This window comes from Sorex araneus, chromosome 3 (genome assembly GCF_027595985.1).
Source record: "Sorex araneus isolate mSorAra2 chromosome 3, mSorAra2.pri, whole genome shotgun sequence".
NCBI lineage: Eukaryota > Metazoa > Chordata > Mammalia > Eulipotyphla > Soricidae > Sorex > Sorex araneus.
In genome coordinates this window covers 216204999-216222264 of record NC_073304.1, presented here as the reverse complement: position 1 = coordinate 216222264, position 17266 = coordinate 216204999, and the positions used below count along the sequence as shown (strand labels likewise).

The 17266-nt window shown below is 62.8% G+C and overlaps 1 protein-coding gene across 5 annotated transcripts in view; it reads right to left on the bottom strand.

Moving 5' to 3' along the window:
- The window catches only part of ARHGAP23 (Rho GTPase activating protein 23), a 76103-nt gene that overhangs the window by 17140 nt on the left and 41697 nt on the right, over nt 1-17266 (bottom strand). For 3 of the 5 annotated variants that reach the window (XM_055130494.1, XM_055130493.1, XM_055130496.1), the window contains exons 7-16: nt 14056-15208; nt 11785-11940; nt 11539-11650; nt 10664-10721; nt 9595-9738; nt 4265-4582; nt 3118-3179; nt 2790-2920; nt 1783-1904; nt 1310-1465 (exon numbers count right to left, since the gene is read on the bottom strand). In XM_055130494.1, the coding sequence (XP_054986469.1) occupies nt 1310-1465; nt 1783-1904; nt 2790-2920; nt 3118-3179; nt 4265-4582; nt 9595-9738; nt 10664-10721; nt 11539-11650; nt 11785-11940; nt 14056-15208 (2412 nt within the window). Of the gene's footprint in view, nt 1-1309; nt 1466-1782; nt 1905-2789; nt 2921-3117; nt 3180-4264; nt 4583-9594; nt 9739-10663; nt 10722-11538; nt 11651-11784; nt 11941-14055; nt 15209-16665; nt 16821-17266 lie in introns of those variants that run through there. The other 2 variants (XM_055130497.1, XM_055130495.1) reach the window with 2 other exon arrangements.

Sequence of the window (17266 nt, the reverse complement as noted above, 5' to 3'; positions counted from 1 at the left end):
CCCACACTGGCGGTTTTCCAAGCATCTCTTTCAGTACAATCCTTGCGCTAAGTAAAACTGAACGTGAGCACCCAGAACGACACACAGAGGGGCCAGAGAGAGCCCGAGGGGCCAGCCGAGCACAGGCCGGGCACACTGGAGGCCCCCCACCACCCCTGGCACCTCGGGGGCCACTAGCACAGAGAGTGGCTCTCGAGCACCACCAGGTGTGGCCCCAGAACCAAACACAGCCCAACAACAAGTAACAGACCAAGGTGGGGTTGCTCTCACTGAAGTAAGCGTGGGTGAGCTAGAGCGACAGTACGGTGGGTAGGGCTGCACAGTGGGTAGGGCCTGCCAGGAATGATCTCTGAGCAGACAGCCAAGTAGTAAGCTCTGGGCACCACTAGGTGTGGCAAAAAAGTAAAATAAAAACAAGTACCCGCCCCCTGAAACCCCCCCAGTATCTCTGGGACCCCAAGATCCTGAGACACACCCCCTGGCCCAAGCCTGCAGCCAGGGGGAGGGCACAGCCACCCGAACCGGAAGCACTGACACCCCCTTCCTCTGCAGCAGGAGTCCGAGGTCAAACCCCGCCAGGCCCCAGCTTCACAGGGCCCCAGGCAAGACACTTTCCACACTTGTTTTCAATTACGGAGGGAGGGGCTGAAGCAGTGCCCCAGAGGGCCAGGGAGCCGACAGAGCCTCGGGCCAGCGCTGCTGGTGACCACCAGAGCTATGTCCAGTGGTGCTTGGGGGGAGGAGGAGGGTACTGACCCTGGGGTCAAGGCCCATGTCCCTGACCCCTGAACCTGGTCACGTTCTCCCTAATTTAAAAGGCTGTGAAAGAAACGGGAACAGGGCTGGAGTGATAGCACAGCGGGTAAGGTTTGCCTTGCACGCGGTCGACCCAGGTTCGATTCCCAGCATCCCATATGGTTCCCTGAGCACCGCCAGGAGTAATTCCTGAGTGCATGAGCCTGGAGTGACCCCTGTGCATCGCCGGGTGTGACCCAAAAAGCAAAAAAAAAAAAAGAAACAGGGAGAACGTTCAAGGCTTCCAGCCTGTTCGCTCTGGGTCCTGGACGTGGCCAGTGTCGGTGACTCTTTTCCGGGCCTCAGGGAGCTGCCCTCAGCCCCTGGGTCCCAGATCTCTGTCCCTTAAACCTGAAACCCCTGTGCTGCCTACTGGGAGGCAGCCCCCGCACGCCCCCTGGGGACACCGCCGACCAGAGGGAGGGCACAGCTACCCACATCGGAAGTCTGCAAACTTGGTCTCCCGTCAGCAAACACCCCGAGTACCCGGTGCCAGCCTCCGCCCTTCACACACCTCGTCCTGCAGGTTAATGTCCCCAGGCCCGCGGTTGAGCTGCTCCTGCAGGCTGGACACCACTGCGTTGTTCCCGGGCACCCGGTAAATGCCCGTGGACTCCAGCCCCCGAGCCTCGACCAGGCGACAGCAGGCTGCCACGATCAGCGGGACGCGCTGTGGACACAGGGAGACGTGAGCGTGGGTGAGCGCCCCTCACCAGGGGGCGGGGGGGGGGCTGCAAGCCAGGCAGAGCCCTGCAAGGACCATTCTAGAAAGAGTGAGTGTAGGCGGCTTGCTGGGGTGTGAGGGGTGCGGGCAGGGGTCAGGGATGCCGCTGCCACCTCCGCTCTGCTGCCCCCGCCCAGAGGGATTGGATCTGGGGGGACTTCCCTTCCTGGGCTGGCTTCCCAGTCATGTCTACAGAGAGATGTGGTGAAGAGCCGGGTCCATGGCCCCCAGCCTTGGACCTCGACCCGGGGCCAGGGACCCACCTGGTTCTCCGTGGCCGGCTGGCACTCTTCCAGCCGGACCCCAAACGCCCGGGGTGCTGTTTTCTTGTTCTTCTTGATAATGTTAATGCCCCACGGAGTTCTGGGGGGCGCAGCACCGTCATCTGGGGAGAAGAGAGAGTGGGGGTGAGCCGGTGGCCAGGGAAGGCAGCAAGCTCCCCACGCTCATGCACGAGAGGACGCCGGGGGACACGCCTGGGGACACTGGCCGAGCAGCAACCAGGCTGGGGGAGGCAAATCACAGCCCGAGAGAGAAAGTCCAGACAGGAATTTATCCCTGGGAAAGCTTCGGTGCACCCTGAGGATGTCCATGTGGCCTCAAGGCTGGCTCCAGGTGGTGGCACAAGCAAAGGTAGAACTCTCTAGCAACCCAAAGCAGACTGGTCCTGAGACCTGAGGCTCTGCACTACACTTTGCTTGAGGTACTCAGATTCGAGGACCCCAGGCCACGGAAAGACAGCCCCATGGCCCTGAAAAGCATCCTCTACCAAGGGTCTGCCTCCCCCAGGTGGGACGTCAGCCCCTCACCATCCAGACCGGAGACCTTGGGGGTCCCTGGACCCTTGCAGACCCACACATCTGGACAAGAGGTGCACACATACACACGTGCACAGATGCACACAGGCAGACACAGATTGTGCACACACAAGCAGGCACACATACACACATGCAAGCCTGCACACACACACACGCATACAGCACATACATGGGCACACAAGCATGCATGCACACAGCACATACACCGGCAAGCACACGTGCACACAGTACACAAGCAAGCATACACAAATGTGCATACACACAAGCATGTACAAATGCATACACATGCATATAACACATATACGCCAGCATGCATACATAAGCACACACAAACTTATGCACGTACATACATGCACACACTCATGCACATGCATGCACAGACTTGCATTCACACTGCACACATGTATACACACACACACACACACACACACACAGAGCAGTCCTGTTCCTACCTTTATTCCCTGCAGACTGGTCTTGAGGCCTGAGGCCGCGGGCCGCACTTTGCTTGAGGAACTCAGACTTGAGGCCCCCCAGGCCACGAGAGCCTTTAGGGGAGGAATCGGCTTTAGGCCCAGAGCTATGGCTGCACAGAGAAAGGAAGGAATGTTCACCCGGGGGCCAGCACTGCGGACATCTGCAATCCCGCTCTGCCTTCTGGGAACCGGAGGTCAGTGGCCCCAGTCACCTTGCTGCCCCCACCCCAGCAGACGGGGGCCTCCCCCCCGACAGTGGGCCAGGAAGAACCTCTGCCTGGGGTGCCAGCCGCGCGCACAGACTCACCTCACTTTGCGGTAATCATTAAGCTTCTTGCTGATCAGAGCTTGGTTGGCACAGCCGGGGTCCTGGAGCGGGAGGGAAGAGAGAGCAGAGGCTGTCAGTGCCCACGCCAGACCACCACGCTGACCTGGCCTGCCTCAGCCTCCCCTCTGCTTCACATGCCCGCAGACCCTGGGGCAAGACCAGAGCAGGACTCCTGAGCCCTCTTCACTAGCTGGGTGATCTGGGGTAACCCACTTGGCCTCTCTCAGCCTCCATTCCCTCGGCAGTTACGTGGGGGGGAATATGGTGCCCGCAGGGCTGGGGCGCAAAATTATGCAGGAGCTGATGTGCACCGCTCGTGTGATCATGCAGGTGGCACAGAAGCCCTGCCCAGGCGGTGTCGGCGACAGCCCAGCCAGACATCTCCAGGCCGGGGCCCCAGATTCGGCCCCTTTCCTCCCTGCAGTGGGGCTCAGGCAGGAGAGCACAGGGCCCAGCACCTAGATTGGGGCAGGCCTGCTGTCCTGTGTCACAGACTCGCCACCCCCAGCCCAGGCCCTGCAGTACAAATCCATTGCAGATGAGCAGTGGGTAGAGCGGGTGGGCAGAGGTGGAAACTGCGGCCCAGAGCCAGTCCCTGAGCTACTGTGGCTTCCCAGGAGGGGGCGCCACTGAGAGCCGTTCTCCCCAAATTCCTGCCAAAGTCCCTTGGCCCAAGCCCCACTGCCTGCTGCCAAAGCTCTGGCCTCCTGGCCTGTGCCCAGGGTCAACATGTCCATGCCCTGCAGACAGGACCGCGTGCCAGAAAGGTCAGGCCAGTCTGGCACAGGGGGAGGGCACCTCACTCTGTAACGGCACCATGGGAGACCCTCTGAGCTGCAGCCTGCAGCAAGAGGCAGGGGTGGGGGGCTCCCCGGCAGAGCCAGACCTTGCAGGCGGCGGGTTAGGACTGTGCTTCCTCTAGCTACTATGGCTGTGGCCTTTGCAGCGGGGACACTGAGGCCAGACTCTGCGTGCGCCTTCCCATCTCACCCCAAAACTTCGGACCTACAGTGGCCAGGGGCGCTCCTGCCTGTCCCTTTTACGGAAGGGGAAACTGAGGCTCAGAGGGCACCGAGAGAAAGGCTCCCCTGCCCTCCCTGGCCCCCGGGCCGGCCGGAGCCCTCACCTCGCCCTCGGCCCTGCTGTTCTCCCGGATCGCTCTGATCCAGCCCAGCATGTCATCCCGGTCCTCAGCCTGAAAGAGATATTCACAGAAGTCAGCGGTGGTCAGCCGGAACACGTGCCTCCTCTTGGTCTCGCTGTAGGAGATGTCCACCAGGCAGGAGCCGATGCAGACGGGCGCCGCCTCGTCCTCACCTGCGACGGCCGCCGCCGCCCCCGCCGCCGCCGGCCCGGGCTCCCGCCGCTCCTTGCTCAGGGAGAGCGAGCGCGCCCGCAGCGCGGCGTACACCCGCTTCCACTGGCGCAGGCCGCCGCCAGCTTTCTGCAGGAGACACGAGGGAGAGACGGAAGGGGCGCGCGTGAGGGGCGGGCCTGGGTCCCAGCTCGCTCTCTCGGCTGCGAGGCTGCGACTCCGGCCCGCGAGAAGCTTCCGGTGCTTCCCAGTCCCGCCCCCGCGGGGCCCTGAGCTCAGGACCTCAGGACCCCGAAGCTCAGCCTCTCTCCCGGCTGGAAACCCATCCAGAGAGCTCCCAGCTCCCTCTCACTCTATTTTCTTTTTTCTCTTTTTGCTTTTTGGGTCACACCCGGCGATGCACAGGGGTTACTCCTGGCTCTGCACTCAGGAATTACTCCTGGCGGTGCTCAGGGGACCATATGGGATGCTGGGAATCAAACTTGGGTTGACCGCGTGCAAGGCAAACGCCCTACCCGCTGTACTATTGCTCCAGCCCCTTCTTTTTTCTTTTGTTGGGGGCTAGGGGAGTCATCCCCAGCGGTGCTTAGGACTTATTCCTGGCTTTGTGCTCAGGGATCACTCCTGGCAGGGCTCAGGGGTCCATATGGGATGCTGGGAATCGAACCTGGGTCAGCCGCGTGCAAGGCAAACGCCCTACCGGCTGTGCTATCACTCCAGCCCATCAGGTCCAATTCTTAAAGTCTTGTTCTATTTTCTGGCCCAAACCTACAGGTGCTCAGGAGCTGCTGTGGCTTTCTGCTGGGGGCCAGTGGGAATATGCAGTTCCGGGGTCTGGGGGTGAGGGGGGATGCTCCTGTGTGCAAAAATGCGTGAGCCCGTGGAGCCACGTCCAGCCCTCTCCCGCTCCATAAATGCTAGCATCTGGGGACAGAGCAATAGTACAGCAGATAGGGCATTTGCCTTGACTGCGACCGACCCAGAGTTCGATCCCTGGCATCCCATATGGTCCCCAGAGCACCACCCGGAGTACTTTCTGAGTGCAGAGCCAAGAGTAACCCCTGAGCATTGCTGAGTGTGACCTAAAAAGCAAAAATAAATAAGTACAATAAATAAATAAATAAAAATAAATGCTAGCATGCAACCCCATCTGGTCTTGGCAATGCACGAGAGGCCCCAGGGGGTGCAGAGGGCAATTGAGGTCCCCTCCAACATGACAAAGTCTTCATCAGGCCATTCTTGGGCACCCCACACAGCAGCTGACACACCTGCTCAGCTGCTTTAATGTCTCTCCCTCCAGAACCCCCCTTCTCTCAGGCCTTCAGGGTCCTGTGACTCAGCCAGCCTCCCCTACTCTCTCCAAACCCTTTCTTGGTTTTCTTCCAAAAGCCACTGTTCCTGCTCAGTCCCCCCTCTAGCACCCCACACCATCTTCCACACCAGCGTCTGCCAGCTGGGGTGATTTATCCACAGGGAGGACATTGTTTTCTTTGGGGGGGCATTAGTTTGGGGGTCACATCTCTGAACTCAGAGATCACTAGTGGCAGGACTTGGGGGTTTAACATACAGGATGCCAAAGATCAAACTTGCGTCAGCCACATGCAAGGCAAGCAAGTGCCCTACCCTCGGTTTGATGGTTCCAGCTGGGTAAGACGTTTTGGCTGTCACACCCTGTAGGTGTGATGGCATCTGTGGGGCGAGGCGGAGGTGTGGCTGACCCTGGGCCCCTCAGCAGCCTCTCTGGTTCGCACAGTCCCTTGGTATCCAATCTTTTTGTCTTGTTTGGGGGCCACACCCAGTGATACCCAGGACTTACTCCTGCACTCAGGGATCACTCCCGGCAGCGCACGGGGGACCGTACAGGATGCCGGAGCTCGAACCTTAGGTCTGCCGCGAGCAAGGCAAGCGCCCTATCCACTGTACTATCTCTCCCGCCCCGCAGTCTAAGCTTTCACACCACCTGGTCCCCAGCCTCTCCAAACCCATCTCTTCTCCCACCTCCTTTCTCGTCTTGCCTCCCAAAGGGGCTTTTGGCCAAGAGCAAGCCAAGCCCATAGGCGTTGGGGACCCTCTGCTGGAGCCCCCATCTCTGGCCTCCTTCTCACCCCTCCGGTCTGAGCTCAGACGTCACCGCCTTGTGCATCCTCCCCGGAGCTCACTGAGTCGCAGGCTGGACACGCCGCACGTGCCGTGCAGTGGTACCCTCCTGCGCCTGCGCAGGGAGATGCCGGTCCTTCCGTGTCGCCGACGGACGGAGCGTGCACCACTAGCTACTGAAGAAATGAATGGTTGCCTCGGAGCACCCAGACAGGCTCCCTTCCTCTGGCTGGTGGCCCACTGCTATGCCGCACCCAGCACCAGCCTCTGCCCTTAATGCAGGAGAGTGGGAACAGCCCAGCTCCAGTCAGCCCCACGCCAAGGCCACGCCCATGAGGAAGGCCACACCCACGAGTGCAGGCCACGCCCACAAATGAGGCACGCCCACCTCCCCCAACTTCCGGGCCCTTCCGGGTGAATGTTGATGTGTGGGGTGGGAGGGCTGGGACGCGGGTCCTCTCTGAGCCTGGCCAACGAGGTATTCTAGGACATGTCAAGGCTCCTCCCCTCGCATCAATGTCCCTGTGATGGTAAGCCGAGAGGTGAGCAAACTGGTCTTCATGGTGGCAGCCAGCTCCAGTGCTGAGCCCACCAGGTTGGGTCCCTGGCACTGCCTGGTCTCCCGAGAATCACCAGATGTGGCCCTGATGGTCCCGGACACGCTGGAGGCATAAGCAACGCTGCTTTCTAGGGTTCAGGCATTGATGGCTGAGTACCACCAGGAGTCGTCCCTGGGTCCCCTGAGCACTCCTTGGGGGGCCCCCAGAATTAAAAACCCCAATGCTGGATCTTACAGCTGCAGGTACGTTTCATACCCCTCCTTGCCAGCCTGGCTGGCAGGGGAGTCTGACTTTGTGGGAACAGCCCCCTGGCTGGGTGCCCCAGCGGTGGACAGGGCATGAAAGCTGACCTGAGAAACTCTGTCCCCCATCCACGCCCCAACACTGAGGACTCAAATGAAAGGGCCCTGGGTGGATGGCATGGAAAGTTCCAGAATAGCCAGTGGGCAGAAGGGGCCAGCCCATCGTTCTGCCCAGGAAACACTGTACCAGAATTTCTGAGGTCCCGGGAGTGGGGGACAGACCCGTAGCTGATGGGGGCCTGCAGTGCTCACTGGAGCCTCCCAGGGGCTCCAAGGTTTGTCTACATGGGGTCCCCCTTCCTCGGTTCACACCGCTCACCCTGCTGCACCCTGAGCCCCATCACCCCGGCATCCACTGCCAGGCTTTCCTGCCATTTGCAGCCTCTTCTCCGTGGCCTCCCTGCCCCTGTGATGCCTCGTTTTCTCCCTCTGCATGCCCACACCCCTGCACCCCCAGGTGCCCTCTCTGGGGACCTCCTTCCCGAGTGCCGGGCCTCGGGGGTCCCCTGTCTTCGGGACACCACCACTGGGGGATGTCTCGGAGCCCGCTGGTTTCATAAGCTCCCGCGGAACCCTGGGCTTCCTCTCCCCAAACCTGCTGCTCCAGTGGCCTGTGGCTCCGGGGAGGGCCCCCGCCGCCACCCACAGCCCACGCTGAGGACCCAGAAACCAGGGCTGCCTCCTCCCTCCTCCTCCCCGCCCTGCCTGCAGCAAGGCCGGCCTTCCCCTAGAGCCTCCCTCTAAACTGCAGACTGTCCCCTCCCCGCTCCCTGGTGTCCTCTGCTCACCCAGACAATGGCAGTGGTGGCCTTGTCTCCGTGTGTCACTGAGGCCACACTTCCACCCCTACCGTGACCTCTCAAAGGTCCCACATGCCAAGGGAGGGGCCCACCTCTTCTTACCTTGGCTCCTGGACCTCCTCCCCACCCCGCTGAGTTTAGGGTGGCCTGCCGCAGTTTCTCCCCCAGACGCCCCCACCCGCACAGTCAGGCACTTGTCACTCTTGGGCAATATCATTTTTCTCCTCATCAGAACAAGGCCGACAGGCCCGCTCCCCCACCACCCACCCAGGCTCCACCGAGAGTTGGGGCGCGGGCAGACACTGGTGGCTGCCCTGGGCTGGTATTGGTGGGGACAGGTGGGGAAAGAACATCATTGCCCCCATCTCAGGGTCTGAAAAGTGAGGCTCGGGAGGTAAAGGGGCTGCCCAGGGCCTGGCGCTGGAAGTTGGCCAGGCAAGAAGGTCAAGCACATGTGCTGCAAAGCTGAGGTTCTAAGGGCTGGAGTGATAGCACAGTGGGGAGGGTGTTCGCCTTACACGTGGCCGACCTGGGTTCGATTCCTGGCATCCCCTGTGGTCCCCTGAGCACCGCCAGGAATAATCCCTGAATCCCTGAGTGCAGAGTCAGGAGTGATGCCTGAGCATGGCCCAGTGTAACCTCTCCCCGCCCAAAAACATAAAAATAAAAGTTGAGGTTCTTGGCTGGTACAAGATCCCGAGAAGGCCGGATGGAAAGTTCTAGTAAGAGCAGCAAGCAGAAACATGGCTGCCCCCTCTTGCTAGGCTAGCGATGAGCTCTTAGCTTCATCATCAGGAGTGCCAGCTGGGGTCATTATTAATTCCGTTTACAGGCGGGAACAGCCAGTCACGGGCAAGTGAGTCATCGGTGCTGGGCTCCCCCAGGCCTGCCACCCCCCACCTCCGGCCCGGGCCTGCGCTTCCTCCCTCGTCTCTCCCCTGGGTTAGCCGAGGGGATTGGCCCTGTCGAATTCACTTGGAGGGGCGGCAGAGGACGGGGCTCCGGGCCTTCCCGGCCCCCTCCAGATGAAACCTGAAGGCTCCGCTGCCCATACAGCCCCTGAGGGCTGACTGCGCCCCACTGGAGCCACCTGTCCTTCGGCCTCACAGCCAGGAGTCCCAGTGGCCACTGGGGGATGGGCATAGGGTGGGGAGTGACTGCCAGGTCACCTCAGGCCACTTCCATCCCGATTCTAAGTACCACGGGGTCCGTTCCGTCGCCAGCAAAGACCACTGCTCTGCCGGTCTCCTTGTCCTGAGTCCTCTGGGTCCCCGGGAAGTTCTCCCCGGCAGCCCGTCTCGGCCCCTCGGGCCTCTGGAGGCGGTGGGTGGGCGCCGGGCCGGTCTCTGTCCTCCTCCGGCTGCTCGCTCCCGCCTGCTTACCTTCCCCTTCTTGGTGAGGACCTGCTTGTAGCACAGCCAGCCTTCCCTCCTGACATCGCTGAAGGTCGCGTCCGAGAGGTCCGACGTGGAGTGCCGCTTGGCAGGAGCTTCGGCATCTTCCGAAGTGCCCCAGCTGTCCAGGGACTGCAGCGAGACAGCACCGGGCAGCTGCAGAGGGTGCCCGTAGCACCAGCATCGCGGGAACCTCATGGGCCGCTCCCCCGCCCTGCTCGGGGCTGGCTGGGGCCTGTGCTGTGTGGCCTCCGGGGCCTGGCTGGCCCTCTCTGAACCCCTCGGGGCCGGGTCATGGGAGGCCCAAGAGGAGGAAAGGCTGTGACCTACCGGCCACACGCCCCGCCACTCTAGGAAGGTCAATCTGGAACCTTCCTGAGCTTTATAGACACGGAGGAATTGAGGAAACAGAGGAAGCGCTTGTGTCAACATGGAGTTCAATAAACAGGGGAAGGAGGGACAAGGGACGTCAACAGCCCAAGCAAATGTGGCAGGGAGTCGGGTGCACGAAGTGTTAAACAGAGGAAGCCAGAGCGTCAACAGGCCCGCCAAGGAAGCAGCAGATGGGGTAAGTCCGGGACAAGGAGGGCTGGAGGGGCTGGAACCGGAGCCTCCCCCCAGTCCTGAGGCTGTAAAAGCCCAACACTCCTGGGCTCTCACCCAGCCCCCGCACCCCACCTTCCCAACCGAGCCCCAAGATCCTGATGGCCACAGGCCCCGCCGAGGCACCCCCAGGGGTGAAGCCCCGAGCAAAGCCAGGGACGCCCCCATCTCCCGGAGCTCTCATTCCTGCTGGGGAGGGGGTAGGCAGGGGAGAGGTCAGCAGGGGCGCAGGAGGACAAGGTAAAGTGGCCAAGGACGCGAGCAGGGCGTGAAGGCTCCCGGGAAAGCCTGACCAAGAGGTGGGGAGTGACCCAGGGAACCGGCGGCTGAGACCATGGACGTGTTTTGGCCTCAGAGGGACGGTGCCGGCATCACGTGTGAGAGGAAGGAGTACCTCGGTGCCCAGAGCTCCCCCCTCCCCCCGCCCCCCACCCTGTGCATACTCGACACTCACCCCGTCTGTGAAGAAGCTTCGAAGCATCCGCAGACTGGGCACTCGGTTAGGGAGGCGCCTGGGGAGGGGCACGGGGTGAGCCTCGAGTGTGGGTGGTCTCCACCCTGACAGCACCGCCACCCCGCACTCAGGAGCCTCCTTTTTTCCAGGGTGAGAGGGAGTTGGGGCCACACCCGGTGGTCCTCAGGGCTTACTCTGCTCAGGGGTCACTCCTGACGGGGCTCGGGGACCACATGCAGGGCCGGGGTTGGACCCAGGTCGGCCGCATGCAAGGCGAGCGCCCGAACCCCAGGACTGTCTCTGAGGCTTTCTGTGAGGCCCTGAGTTTGAATCCCGAGCACTGTGGGTGTGGCCCTGGCTGGTCTGGGCAGCAGCAAAGTGCTGGGGTCCAGGCTAGTTGGCAGAGAATCGCCGGGCATGACCCCCAAACTTCTTGAGTGCTGCTTGGGAGACTCCCAACTCCCACCGAGACAGAGAGAGAAAGAGAGAGAGAGAGAGAGAGAGAGAGAGGGAGGGAGAAGAAAGAGGGAGGGAGGGAGAGAGAAGGAGAGAGAGAGAGGGAGAGGGAGAGAGAGAGGGAGAGAAAGAGAGAGGGAGAGAGAGAGAGAAAGGGACAGAGGGAGAGGGAGAGAGAGAGAGGGAGAGAGAGGGAGAGGGAGAGAGGGAGGGAGAGAGGGAGGAAGGGAGGAAGGGTGGAACTAGAGCAATGGTACAGAGGTAGCCGACCCAGGTTCGATCCCTGGCACCTCATAGGGTCCCCTGGACCCCCAAGAGTCATTCCTGAGCACAGAGCCAGGAGTAAGGCCCTGAGTGCCACTGAGTGTGGTCCAAAATGAGAAATGGGGGGGGGCGAGGAGTGGGGGGCCGGGACTTACCGCAGAGGGCGGCCTTCGTCACGGAAGGTGTTGAGTCCGTCGTCACAGGACTTGGAGCGCTCCGTGGTGATGGCCAGCAGGTAGGAGGAGCGGCGGCCGGCCTTGATGCTGCCTGCAAAGCCACCGCGGGGGCCCGGGTCAGTGAGGGCAGCGGTGCGGGGTGCCCGGGCCCTCCCCTGCAGCCAGGGGGATGCAGAAAGCAGCGGAGAAGCAGCGGCCCGCCCCGCCCGGCCCGGCGGCACTCACTGCAGTCCTGGGAGTAATGGCGGCCGAGGGCAAAGGTGAAGGTCGGGGAGGACGGGCTGGTGCCCAGGGCGGGGGCCGAGTTCATGGCGCTGGACACCACAGCAGAGGCGGGGACGTGCTTGGCCTGCAGGTCAATGCTGGGGCTGGTGGGCTCGTCTGCACAAGCGGAGGGAGGGACGGGGCTGAAGGCGGTGCAAAGCAGGGGGGGCCCCCAGTCTCAACAGCCCCTGTGCCCAGATGGTGACCCCCTAATTCCTCTGCCCGCACAGCAGAGCCCAGGGTAACTGACCACAAGGCCACGGGCTCGGAGCTCAACTTGGCCTCCCCATCCGGCCACGGTGGGTGAAGCCTCCCTCCTCTGACTAGTCTCTGAGGACGGTCTCTCTCCCCCACCCCCCTGTCGGCGTGGGGCTCCCCGAAGGGCTCCTGGAGAGGGTTCCTGGCACAGGCTGGCCCTGCGCCTCCCATGTAGGGCGTTGCTGCCCACTCAGGGGAGAGGCGGAAAGGGAAGGTGGGCCAGGACCCTCTCCGAGGCGCCCCGGGGCTCACACTCACTCCTGTCACTGCAGCGAATGACTCTGGGTCCAGGACTGACTTTCTCTTATTTTTGCTTTTCGGGTCACACCTGGCGATGCACAGGGGTTACCCCTGGCTCTGCGCTCAGGACTTGCTCCCGGCGGTGCTCAGGGGAACATATAGGATGCTGCGTGCAAGGCAAACGCCCTACCCACTCTGCTATCGCTCCAGCCCCCCAGGACTGACTTTCTCTCCAGCGTTGGGACACTGCCCGGTCACCCTGGCCCCTCCTCCTGGCCAGCCCTTACCACTTTCCTGCCCCACTCATGCCCAAGGGCCGGAGAGGCGCCTCCTCTAACAAAGCAGGAAACCTGGGCTCCTGGGGCCTCGCCACCCTCTTGCTCGCCCGTGTCTGTTACAAAGGGGGCCAGTCCTCAGTCTTCCCTCTGCTCTGGGGGCGACCAGTCCCCTCGGGGTAGGAAGCGCCCCCTGCCTCTCCAGCGTCAGGCTTTGCACATTCTCTTCTGCCCCTGCACCTTCTCACACTCCTCCTCTAAGTCCTTCTCAGCCCCCAGGGCTCCGTGGACATGTCCTTACTGGAGGATTCTCCTCCTGCTCACCAGCCCCCTCTCCCAGAGCACCCCCTGCTCCTGCCACCCCCACCGCTTGGCCCACCCCGACCACACCCTCCAGGAGAGTGGCCCCAGCAGGGTCTGAGGCAAACACCTGCTGGATGAGAAGAGATGGAGAGGAGAGGGAAGAACAAAAGGATGGGTGATGAAAAGAAAAGCAGGATGACACGGGGAGGGAGGGAAGGAGGAGGGAGAGAGGAGTATGGGAAGGGAGGAAGGGAGGGAGGGAGGAAGGAAGGAAGGAAGGAAGGGAGGGAGGGAGGGAGGAAGGAAGGAAGGAAGGAAGGAAGGAAGGAAGGAAGGAAGGAAGGAAGGAAGGAAGGAAGGAAGGAAGGAAGGAGTGAGTCATGGAAAAGGAAGGAAGGAGTGAGTCCCAGGAAAGAACAAAAAGATGGAAGGGGGCCAGAGACAGCTCAAGGGGTCCAGTGCAAGCCTGCATGCTGCACGCCCAGCTTCAATCCCTCGCACAACTTGAGCCCCTGAGCACCACCAGGTGTGGTGGGAGGAAGAGAGGGGAGAGGGGGGCTGCAGAGAATGTACAGCGGGTGAGGCACTTGCTTTGCACGCAGCCAACCTGGGTTCAATCCCCTGCACCCCAGCGCTACCAGGAGTGATCCCTGAGCCAGCTCAGGTGTGCCCACCCTCTTACCCCACCAAAAAAAATAATATATATATATATATATAGAAAGAAAGGAAAGAGGGCTGGAGCGATAGCACAGCGGGTAGGGCGTTTGCCTTGCATGCGGCCAACCTGGGTTCGATTCCCAGCATCCCATATGGTCCCCTGAGCATCGCCAGGAGTAATTCCTGAGTGCATGAGCCAGGAGTAATCCCTGAGCATCGCCGGGTGTGACTCAAAAAGCAAAATAAATAAATAAATAAATAAATAAATAAATAAATAAATAAATAAATAAAAGGAAAGAAACAAAAGGAAAGAATGAAGGAAGGAAGCAAGGGAAGGAGGGGAGGAAGAAGGAGGAGCGGACGGACAGAGAGCTGGGAGGGTTAGTGAACGGGAGGAAAGATGGATGGACAGATGGTCGGGCAGAGAAGCAGGAGGGTCTGCCAACACCCAGTGCCCTGGGTGCCCACGGGATACCCCAGTGCCCTGCGAGCCACTCACCAATGAAGGGAATGGAAGCCAGAGAATCTTCCGTGGTGGCCAAAGGCGTCACCTTCCTGCCCAGGCGCTCGCCGCGCCCGCTGGCCTCCGGCTCGGCGCCCTCGTCTCCGTGGCCGAGGTGCACCCGCCTCGCGGGGGGCACGGGGGCCTTGCGGCCAGTGGGCGGCTTCTGCCTCAGCACCACCTCGTCCCGGGGCTCTTCGGGCGGTGGCTCCAGGGCCCGGGCGGCGCTGGGCTCAGGCCGGCCCCCTCGGGGGGGTTCGGCGGCCTCGGGCGGGAACGGGGCAGAGGACTGGGCCAAGTTGAAGGTAGGCAGCCCCCCGAAGGGAGAGTCCCGGAAGGAGAGTGCGTGCAGAAGGCCCGTCCGGCGCTGGAACGAGGGGCTGTAGCTTCTGTACCCCACGTAGCCCATATCGTCCAGGCCCTGCAGTCCGGCTGGGGCGGGGGCCTGGGGCCCGGACAGGTCTCTGGGTGGACAGGCCGCGGTGCGGGCAGACGGATGCTGGGAAGCCCAGCCACAGCGCTCAAAGCGGGGGGACACCAGCGCCCCCGGCCCCAGGGCCTCGGCCGAGCGGGTGGTCCGGCTCAGGTAGTCATCGGAGCGAGCTCGGTGCCAGCCCTCCTGGCCCAGCTGGCTCAGGGCACCCTGCGAGGTGGAGCAGGGCCACGGGCGGGGGGCCGCCACCTCCTCCAGGCGGTCCTGGGAGGCGCTGCGGGCCCGGGGTGGCATGGAGGGGCACCGTCTCTCCCCCGCCCTGCGGGGGACCTGGTTCGACAGCCAGTGCGACAAGGCCTGCTGGCACTCCAGTCTGCTGGGGGGCGGCCGGCTGCCAGGCTCCGGGAAGGCACGGGGCGTCCGGGGCTCGGCAGGGAGGCGGGGGAAGGCACCAGGGCTGGGGCGGGGCTGGCTCATGCCCGCGTGAGGGCGGGCGGCGGGCACCGCACAGGCGCCGGGGTCGCTCCAGGCAGCAGGACTCCGGGGGTCGCTGGGCAGTGCTGAGAGGGGCTCAGGCACCATAGTGGCCCAGGTGGGGACCCGGGCTGGTGCTGCGTAGGTCTTGCGGGGGTAGCAGATCGGGGGCGGCTCTGGGATGCTGCGGGCCTCTCCGGAATACGGCTGGTTCCCCTTCAGATAGGCATCCTGGGAGTAGGCCTGGCGGGGACACAGAGGCGTGAGCCGGGCCAGACGGGTCCCACGGGGCACGGGCAGGGACCGCACCCCGGCAGGAGGCGCTGGGGGTGGAAGGCCAAAGTGGGGAGTCGTAAGCGGCAGGGAGGTGAGGCTCCAAAGAGAAGCCGGAGTGGGGTGGGGGCGGGGGCCAAAGGAGAAAGGGGCGGCCTGTGAGATACGAACACGAACACACTCAGATACACACCCACACTCAGGCACATACACACGTGCAGTCTCACACCTATATACTCACAGGATCATACACAAGCACACTCGGGTACTCACACACAGACACATCACACATGCTCCCACAAACACTGACACACTACAGGTGCACTCTCTCTCTCACACACACACAGATGCACATTCACTGACTCACACACAGCAGCACACACACGCCTGGAGACACACACCCAGTACACTCGCGGAAACGCGCACACTCATTCACTCAGGCACACACACAGAGACTCATACACACAGACACACACGTTACACCCACACACAGAGTCACTCACACAGATGCTCACAAACTCACATGTAGACCCACACACTCACATACACACTGGCGCACACATGTATACTTACTTACATGCACACAGGGAGGGGGGGCGAGAATTTCGCTGAGTCTTGTGACAGGGACTGCCTTGCACCGCAAACATGCCAACATCTGCTTCCTGAGGCCCCACTGCTCAAGTGCCAACAAGCTCCTGGTCCCCCTCGATGCCCAGAGCCAATCAGCCCATCAGCCGAGCAGGGACACCCACTAGGGACAGTCGGGGTGGCAGGCAAGAGGGAGGAGGCAGGCTAAGGGGTGTGTCCAGGGAGGGGTGGGCGGGGGGCAGAGGCTGGGAGAGCCTCGCTGCCCCCATCTCCTGGACAGGGAGTGGGGTAGGGGGTCCCCTGCCCCTGGACCTTGGGGTGAGGAGGCACGTGCCCCTGCTGGCCTCTGTGAGCACGCTGGGGGAGGGGCAGGCTGACAGAGACCCGGGCCGCCTTCTGCCACCCGGGCCTGGAATTTGGCACTGGGCGCTGAGGCTGACGCTGCATTGCTGAGGGGTGACAGGGCCAGCGCCCAGGCCTGGCCGAAAAAGGAGGTAGGCCCCGGGGAGAGTGGCTGGTGGCCCCGGCCGGGCAGTCTGGGGGGTCCATCTCAGAGAGAGCTCAGTTTCAAAGGGTGAGCGGGTGAAAGCAAACACACACACACACACACACACACACACACACACACACACACACGCATACGCATACGCACACGCACGCCACCCCTCCAGGAGACTGGGAAATACACACCCTAACACACAGACCAGCACAATGAGCCGAGCAGAAGCTCGCACGAGTCACCGCTCCTCCCTCTCGGGAGCCCCCGTGGGGTGTAGGACCACACCCCAGTCGCTTGGCCCCTCCAGACCCCCGCCCAGGGGCCAGGGCACCCGGCATACCTCTCCCTCCTGCCGTCATCCTGCCAGCTCCCCAGGCCGGGCATCAGCAGCATCCCGGCCCGCCCCGCCCTCCCCGCCCCCAGCCACCCGCCACAGCCCCCGCCGGGCTGGGTCTCCGGGGGGGCCCCCCACACACACACTCTGCCCTCCCCGAGGCGAGGCGCCGTGGCCCGGGCCCCCACAGGCTGGCTCTGGCTGGCGGGAGGAGGCGGGAGGGGAGGATGGGTGTGGAGGGGCCTCGCCGCGTCGGCGGGTGGCGTCAGCAGCTGCCGCGGCCCCATTGGCCTCCGGCCTCGGCTCCCAGCCACAGGAATGCCTGGGCCCCACCCTCTGGCTGGCCGGGATGGGGGAGCCGGAGGAGGCCCCCACACGCTGACCTCAGGGCTACCTGCGGACCCCAGCCGGGAGAGCAGAGCTCGGGGCTACTGTCCCCTCCCACTCCTCGAAAACTCTTCCGCTGGAGAGGGTGGGGATCCCCGAGGTCCCACCCAGCTACCCCCCTCCCTTAAGTTGCTTGGCTCCAGCAACGGGGTGGGGGGGAGGGGGCGGAGGGGGTCTGGGGTCTGGGCAGGGCTCAGAACACTGTTCCACCCGCGCTCCT